This window comes from Caretta caretta, chromosome 1 (assembly GCF_965140235.1).
Source record: "Caretta caretta isolate rCarCar2 chromosome 1, rCarCar1.hap1, whole genome shotgun sequence".
Lineage (NCBI taxonomy): Eukaryota > Metazoa > Chordata > Testudines > Cheloniidae > Caretta > Caretta caretta.
In genome coordinates, this window is record NC_134206.1 from 62,837,815 (window position 1) to 62,846,538 (window position 8,724).

General features: G+C 41.9%; 1 protein-coding gene across 1 annotated transcript; it reads right to left on the minus strand.

The window, feature by feature from the left end:
- Window positions 1–1,090: 1,090 nt before the first annotated feature.
- Window positions 1,091–7,646, minus strand: FAM216B (family with sequence similarity 216 member B). Its single transcript, XM_075128683.1, is given in 6 exon segments — window positions 1,091–4,594; window positions 4,995–5,149; window positions 6,338–6,458; window positions 6,823–6,932; window positions 7,126–7,193; window positions 7,195–7,646. Coding segments are annotated over 5 exon segments (474 nt in total). The 5' UTR covers window positions 7,218–7,646; the 3' UTR covers window positions 1,091–4,594; window positions 4,995–4,997.
- Window positions 7,647–8,724: the final 1,078 nt, after the last annotated feature.

The following is an 8,724-nucleotide window of genomic DNA, read 5'->3' on the forward strand; positions in this document are numbered from 1 at the left end:
TTTTTCTAAAAAAAAAAAAAAGAAAAGATTTCCTGGTGTTCTTTGTGGATGAAAAGTTGGCATTCTGTTCAACTACATTATATTATTTAATTGCTTAACACCAATATATTGTATTGGGTTTGGTGTAAATATGATGGGTCTGATACATCACTCTCTTAACTTGGTGCCACAAGAGTGTGAAAGTGGTGTAACAGAGTGGGGAATCAGGCCCCGTGTGTCAATAGGTAGGGAAATAGATTTGACATCAGTTTTTAAGTGGAACTCACATAGGAGACTGATGGCGAGTTCTGCTGAAAAACTAACGGCATGATATGGCCCTCTGGTTTTTGAACCATGCTCCTCATCACTGTTTACAGATTTAATAACTAGATTCACTTTAGCAGTCTGGTCAGGTGCTACTTAAAACAATGTTTCAGTTTTGATAGCAAGAAAATTTTGGATTTCATCTTTACCACCTACAGGCTAAATTGAGAGTTTACTTTCAGCCCCGGATAAAGGGTGACGCTTCTCCAAAGGAAGCTCTGGGAAGAGAGTATGATCCAGACACCCCCCTGAATCATCGTTTCTCTGGAGCTCCTGTTTTATGTAGCGTGAAGGGCATATGCTGTCAGTTCATTATCAGATGTGGTATATTCTGCCCCCCCTCCACACTTCTTCATGTCCAGCCAGCTCTGCTCGCTGGGCCATAGGCTGGGGCAGAACCATGTATCTGCCTACACCATGCCCCCATCCTGCCCTTGTCCCTCATCGTGGCTCACATTGTGAGGAACAGCAGGCATGATTCCTCTGCTCTTTCCCACCACCATGTCTAGACTCAGGGTCTTCAGTAGGTCCTCCACGACCTTGCAGGACCTTACTACCATGCACAGCCACACAAGTCATACTCATAATCTAGCACAATGTCTTCTGTTTACTAAAATCTACAGAACGATGCAACTAAACTGCTAAATCAATTGGCAGTATATACCAAATAGCTACAGTAATGGATAGCAGTGCTATATTGAATAATATGTTGTAATGGTGTAGTAAAATATATTGCAAAAACAATATGCCATGCTTAACAAAATTTCATCTTGAGATACCACTAATGTTTATGGTTTGTTTTGTCTTTTATATATTCTCATTACAGTGAGAGAGTATGTTTTTGGAAATTGATCCACAATATAGGATATGTTATATTTTCAGCAATAAAACATTACCCAGGGAAGAGAACAGAGGGAACTCTCGATTGTTACCACAATGTGAATCTCCCTTTGCTAGCTAAAAAAATAGTAGTTTTCTAAAGCGAAACCCTTGGAGGAAATCATATGTAGAGCTGGGTTGGATTCCAGGCTGGTGCAGAATAGGATTGTAGTCCATCTGTTGTTAACCTCTGATCACCAGAGGCAAAACATTGTTTCCTCTCTAAAATGGTTCTCTCAGGGAGGGTGGGGGTCAAAAATAATATGTGAGATATATTTTATATCAAAGAGCCTTATAGAGAAAACATTTTGTGAATGAGCTCAGCAGTAAAAAATTAAAGTCTCCTAAGTGTCCTAGAAAAATGTGAATGTGTATATAGGATAGCAGAATATTGCACAGTGAACAGCATTGCAAAAGGAACGGTATTTTAGACACCTTACTCTAAAAGATATTAAAAAAGGTTAACCTACAAAATGTCCTAGTCCCAGTGCCATATTCCATCTTGTGTACAACTACAATCTACCTCCCCAGTTTCCTTCTCCAATCTTCATCACTCCCCTGAAGTGTCATGTAAACTTTACATATTCTATACAATTTATGTTTTTATACTGCACTCATCACTATAGTATCTGAGCACCTTGCTGTGATCTCTTAAACAGTTGCTGTGTCCTTCAAGAGGTACCTTCAGGAAGAAAAGTTCTCCGTCACTCAAGGCCTGCTTCTTCTGTCGTTATGTAGGGACTGGTTTCCACTGGTTCACCATTTCCTTGATGGAGTTTTGGGGGAAGGTTGAAGGTATGTTGCCATAAGACATAAGGTGAAAGGAGCTTTTGTGCTGCTATGATTTACTAGTTGGCTGAGTTAATGTGTTACCAATATATAAGCTTTTAATATTGCTGGGTTGTCACTATACATCTAATTAATCATTGAGCCATCTAGATCTTTGCAGATGGGTGTTTTAAAATCTAAATAAATGAATAAATATTGCTGTGAGCTTTAGTACAACTCAGTATTTCAAAACTGTCATGATGTCTTCCAGTTATAATTAGGGATAAACCTAATTGTAAAGGAAAAAGGGATTTTCAGTGCTGGGATTGTATTACAAGTTAATTGACAATAGGCACCAGGCTAAATGAGCCTGATACAATGATTTATTTACATCAGCTCTGGTGCATTTAGCAATTCATTATGATTGTATAGACACAGATGTCACTAGGACTTCATGCCTTTGTGGTTCTCTCCAAGGCTAGAAAATTGAGGCAAAATCAGAAAACTGCCAGCAATCCAAGGGACCCCATCCTGCAAGGTCTTCAGCAGCCTGTGCTCTCATTGGGTCAGATGGAGTGCTGCTGATCAGGATCCCCCTTTGCTATTACTCATCCCAATCAAGTTGGATGTAATTAGATTTATTGTTAGCCTAACAATAAGGCCTTTAATTGCTGCATAATTAGCCTGATTAAGTGAAGAGCTGCTCAGGAAATGCTGGGGGGCGTTTCCCCCTGTGGAAAATTGCGACCTTTCATCAAAAACCTGCAAATCAGATATTTTCAACCAAAACTGAAAGTTTCCATCGGGAAAATCAAAACTGAACCCTTTTGCTACAATGTTTAGTTACAGGGCAGTGTCCTCCTATGCTGCCACAGTGCTTCATGGGTAGGGTGACCAGATAGCAAGTGTGAAAAATTGGGACGTGGGGTAGGAGGTAATAGGTGACTATATAAGACAAAGCCCTGAACATTGGGACTGTCCCTATAAAATCAGGACATCTGGTCACCCTACTCATGGGAGTTGTAGCTTGGGTGCCTCATGCCCCCACTCTCCCATATAGGCCAGCCTGCCTGGCTGGACTACGTCTTCCAAGTCAAAATTTTCCACTGAAAACCCAGTTTAGCTCTCATTTAGTCAAAAATCCACTTTCCATCGAAAAACAGTTTTGATAGAAAAAATTCAGTTGGTTCTATTGAAGTGAATTTGGTGCTCAGAAAAGGGTCTGGATTGACAGCCTTGAAGAGTGATGTCCTCTAATTACAGACCAATTACGGACCACATTCAGCAGTGCCAGCTTCTTCCCACTTCACCACAAATGTGCTTCAGCCCTGGCCTGAACAAACCACTTCTGCTCCATTGCCTGTATTATCCCTGCCCTCTATGCACCGACTGTCAGCTGGGATGCCAATTAGCCCCAACCAAAGTTAGTATTTTTTGTAACATCTCCTAATTCTTAATCCTACTGCATTCTTTTGAATTTTCTACACCCTCCTTCTTTCTTAAGAGTTAAAGGCAAGAGAGGTTGGTTTGGATTCCTGTCTTCTGGTTGTTAAAGGGGGCATGGTTCAGGATGATCTCACTGTTGCCCTCCTTAGGGCTATGGGAGGTAGGTTTGGAATCTAATTGTATCGTGGAGAAGAGGCCCAGTTCTTTCAGACATAGATGTGGTGGGAAAGCCCTTCATAGAATGCAGGAATAGAATATCTGGCGTATGCAATATCCATCACTGTGTCACTTGGAGGTGGGTGCAGATCAGCTCAAAGCAGATATGCAGTACTGTGAAGGAAGTGAAATGGGAGCTAGTGGACCCGGGCCTTGTTCCTAAATGGAGGAGACAGACAAAAGATTGGATCCAGGGTCATGCAAGTTGCTTCCCAGACTTTAAAAAGATTAGCTGCCTCTATTTTGTCCAGCAGAAAGTTCATATGGTGGAACAGTTTTAATTTTGTTTACACATTGACATTCTTCATTTCATGTTTAAGGCTGGGATTTCAAAGGAAGTTCAGCATCCAATTTACACTGAAAGTTTTTTGCCTTTGGACATCTAACTACCTTAGTCTCCATTGAAAATCCCAGCCTAAATCAGTACCATAGCCAGATAGATGCTGCTTTATGCTGTCTGCCATCCAGCCCGCTCTCAGCCTGCTTTTGTCACATACCTCTCCACTCTTCAAGGCAGCCAACACAGCCATCCCCACCTCCACACAGCGCATCGCAAACGTTTTAACGTTGAAATACAGCCAGTGCTTTAAACACAGAAAGATGGACTAACTGCCATTCCCCCCAGTCCCCATAAAGTCTACCTGGCTGGACTCAGTCACTGTGAATTCCTACAGATTGGTGGGAAAGATGGAGATTAAGTTTAAGTGAGGGATAGTTGATATCAATTAATGTCAGAGTTTGACTCTAACAGAAAAAGGTTAGTGAAGGACAGGCAGTTATCAGACATCTTTCCACTGGGACCTCAGTATGTTCATGCTGCCTTTTCTAATCCTACCTGATTTAACAAAGAGAAGGTTAAGGGGTGATCATATCTTGTAAGTGCCTACCTGGGAAATACAAAATTGAAACTGGGCTCTTCAGTCTAGCAGGCAAAGGTATCACAAGATCCAACGGCTGGAAGTTGAAGCTAGACAAATTCAGGCTGGAAATAAGGCACAATTTTTTAACACTGACACTAACCATTGGAACAATTTGTCATGGGATATAGTGGAATTTCCATCCCTGGCAATTTTTAAATCAGCATTGGGTCTTTTCCTAAAAGAGAAAAGGAGGACTTGTGGCACCTTAGAGACTAACCAATTTATTTGAGCATGAGCTTTCGTGAGCCACAGCTCACGAAAGCTCATGCTCAAATAAATGTGTTAGTCTCTAAGGTGCCACAAGTCCTCCTTTTCTTTTTGCGAATACAGACTAACACGGCTGTTCCTCTGATTCCTAAAAGAGAGGTTCTACTTCAAACAGGGATTATTTGGAGGAGTTCTATGGCCTGTGTCATACGGCAGGTCAGACTAGATGATCACAGTGATGTCTTCTGGCCTTACATTCTATGAACTACAGGCTGTTAATCCCAGCTGAGTTCTCCCAACACTGGACTTCAGAGAGGTGCTGTTTCTAGCTGAGACCTTCCTTGGGCCTCTCTCTTCAGCTTGATCCAGAAAGGAGGTGTAAAACCTGACTTCATGCTCAGTAATATGACCTGAGTGAGAGGATAGGGAAAATGGACAGGAATCAAATATTATACACACATACATGCACAAGGGCTATATCTTTGACGGGCAGTGATGTTGCATGTCAATAAATTCACCAGAGAGGGGAGCCTGCGTTGGGAAAGCATCAAGCTGCACATAAAAACTAGCTGAACAAGTGATACAGCAGCATCACATCATGCAGCATGGTGTGTTAAAACTGATGGGATGAGAAGTGCTCCTTGCCATGCATGAGCTATGAAGTCTGAAGATAATATTTGTAACTACAATTAGAGCTTCAGAACCTTTTGCTGGCAGCTGCTGTCTCACGGAGATGTGACATTGTCCCTAATGCGGTCAGTGGTGAAAGAAGAAATGATATTTGAGACTTGTGCATCTGTGGTCCTAGCTTAATCATGAGAAGAAAATTTCTGCTACTTGACTCCATTTTTACCTCTCTAATTAGACGGACCATAATCTCCTCCCTGTAATCTGAGTGGAATTTAATAAATTGATTTTGACCTTACAAAGTCCTAAATAGTTTGGGACCCAGCTACCTCAAGGGCTACCTTTCTGTGTAGATATCTCTGCCGTTGTGGTCAGCACAGGCAGTTGAGCTAACAGTTCTTTGGGCTGGAATGTGTGGGTTCGGAGAGGGTGTGGCTGGTAGGGCAATTTCCATGAAAGGTCTTCAACTCAAATTCATTGTCTATCAAAGCCAAAATTTGTTGACCTTCAGGGCATGCCACAAAGATCCATCTGATTTTTGTTGGCCTTTGGTAAGAGTGTGGGATGAGGGATGGGATGGCTGAATGAAGAGAATGGCTCTCGGACACCTTGATGGAAGGAGAGGACATAGTATTTTTAATATCTTTTATCTTCTGATTTTATGCATTCAATGTTTCTGTAAAATAACACCCGGAGCTAAGGATAGGCACTCTGCGAATGAATAAATAACATCAAACCTAGAGTGTTTTGCTGCTTGTTGTCAGAGTGGCCTCTGCTGAGGAAGGCAGAGCGCATCAGCCAAAGGCTTCCTCACCTCTGCCTACAAACTATTCCAGGCTCCATTTTGTGTGTCCAGTGTATTATATGGCACCATAAACTTCTTATCCTATTCACTCAAACCCCAGGTTTACCCTCCAGTCTCCAATTTCTATAGATTGCTGATGCACACAGCAATACCAGCCGGCACTTACCCAGCAAATTCTGGCGCTGGAGATTGAGCATGTACTGATGGGACAGCATTTCCCTCAGAGGTTTGCTGTCATAAACTCTCATGATGCTATAGAGGTAGCATTTCTGGCCTCGCTTCAGGTCCTGTAAAAGCAAGGCAGCGCATGGCAATTTAACAGTTAGGACTAAATTTACATCTGATTCTATACTGATTTCAAACTGTAACGAGGGGATTTACGTCCATTGTTCTATTGCACGGGGATTTTATTAAATAAAGCAGTAATTAAACCTGAGGAAGAAACCTTTACAGGCAAGTTTTAATTTAACCTTCTTTACCATTTAAATATACACAGAAACTAGGCTACAAGAATGGATAGCACCCTCTAGGTTGTTACCTCTGCTCCTGAAGAGACATTTCTGTTTCATTTAACTAAAAGAGTTAAGTAAGACCCCAGACTGTGAGTGAAATACAAAGAACACTAAACTAGGCCTGCTATCAGTCTGTTACCTTCAGTAAGTAGGTATCCTGAGCAGATGGAGGAACTTGTATGCATAAAACTTTTGGAGAATGACGGGGACCAGGATTTCTCTTCCAATTTTCACCCATCCTTACCCAGCCTCTCAAAAGATTCAAAAACATGAGACAAAACCAAACTTTATATCAATAATTATTCATGATCTTCAAATATCCAGTACAACTCCTCGGAGGGGAGGAACAAAAGCAGAACTAAATTTCCAGACCCATACGGAATGGGCTCTGGTTGGAGGCCCTGGAAATAAGCATAAAGAAGAACTGGATCACTGGGCCCACCTGGAATGAACTCTGCATACTGCCCTGGGGAAGAGAAGAACAAAAACCAGAGTTCTGTCTGCCTTTCCCTTGTGCAAATGCTTTGCTCTCATAACTGTGAATTGTAAATTGTCACCTTTCAAACTGGACTTCGGAAACCATGCAGACCTCACACTACATAAAGCTAAAATGGAGACACCTTCCTATCCCTCTTCACCCATTGTAGAGTGCTGGTGCGAGGGATTAATTTAAGTATATAGTGATTTACAGAGAGAATACATATATAATCCCTGCCCCAAAGAGTTTACAATCTAAGGGTCAGATTCTGATACCCTTATTCACATTAGGTAGCACCCTACCCCACAAAAAGTCCCAAGGAAGTCAATTGTGAGGAAGGTGCTATACAGCGTTAGTAAGCCTATTAAAATTGTGTGGTAAATTGGATACGGTGTGACATAATAGAAGGGGAAACGACGCAGGGCAAGCTAATAAGGTTGCGTCCTTTATACTCTGGGTCACTGCACTACCTACTTTTTAAATGTTATTATCCTACTTACGTTAGAAGGGCAGCATGGGTGTAGGAGTCAGCATTGGAGAGACTGTGGGAATAGACGAGTTGTGAGGAGGAATATGAAGGAAAAGGAGGTTACATGGTATGCAGGATTTGGAAGGTATTTCAAGCATAGGGGAAAGCATAGCAATTAAATCTTTCCTGAAATCATAGGCTATTTACAGCAAGGTGATCCCACCCCACTCTGACCATGGTGAAATCAAAGATCCCATGGCACTTTTCCAATAGGCATGTAAAGGCTAATCCAGGTCAACATTTCCCCCGCTCTCTCTTTTAGGAGAACTGCTTCTGACATCTACAGCTATGTGTGCTGCTGCTTAATGCACAACACCTGCTGCGTTTGTCTACCCTGTTAGTGAGTTGCTAGCATTTAGTTTACAGTGTTGTGCGTTGAGTTACCTGGAATATGAAAGACCTCATACATAAAGCAAATTCTGTTCAGCTCTGACTCACCCCCGGAAATACAGCTTCCCTTTTCCACACAAGACAGCCTTAATACAAAACTCAGTTTCTCCCAGGAACTGTCACGTTCATTCTGTTGACAAATATCCTAGCAACATAGAGGGGGAGAGAGAGAGCGTTACAAGGAACTCTGGGAAGTTGGCCAAGTGCCTTGAGCAACCTCTGACCATCAACCTGCTGATTTTTTTTACAATGACTCCATCTTTGTTGTGTAGGAATGGGTCTGACCATTCTACTTCTCCCGGGGATCTGGATGTTGTCTGAACAGCTAAATGAAACTTTTGCTCAGTCTTTATTTTGTGGTTGTAAAAACACTTGTGCAAAGACAGCTGGGGTTGTTGGGAGAATGACTTAGTTTTGAAGACCAGCACTTCCAATAGCACAGTGAATCCACCATGCAGGTGTGCTGGGAAATGGAGCATGCCCATATTATGAGAAACAAACAGCAGATAGACAGCCCGATACAAGGAGAGAGAACAGAGAATAGACCCAGGTGAATCCTACAAAAATGTTCTATAAACATACCTTCAAATTTATCAACAAATGTCCTTCATCTGTGTTAGCAGGAGACATTTTCAAATGTACCT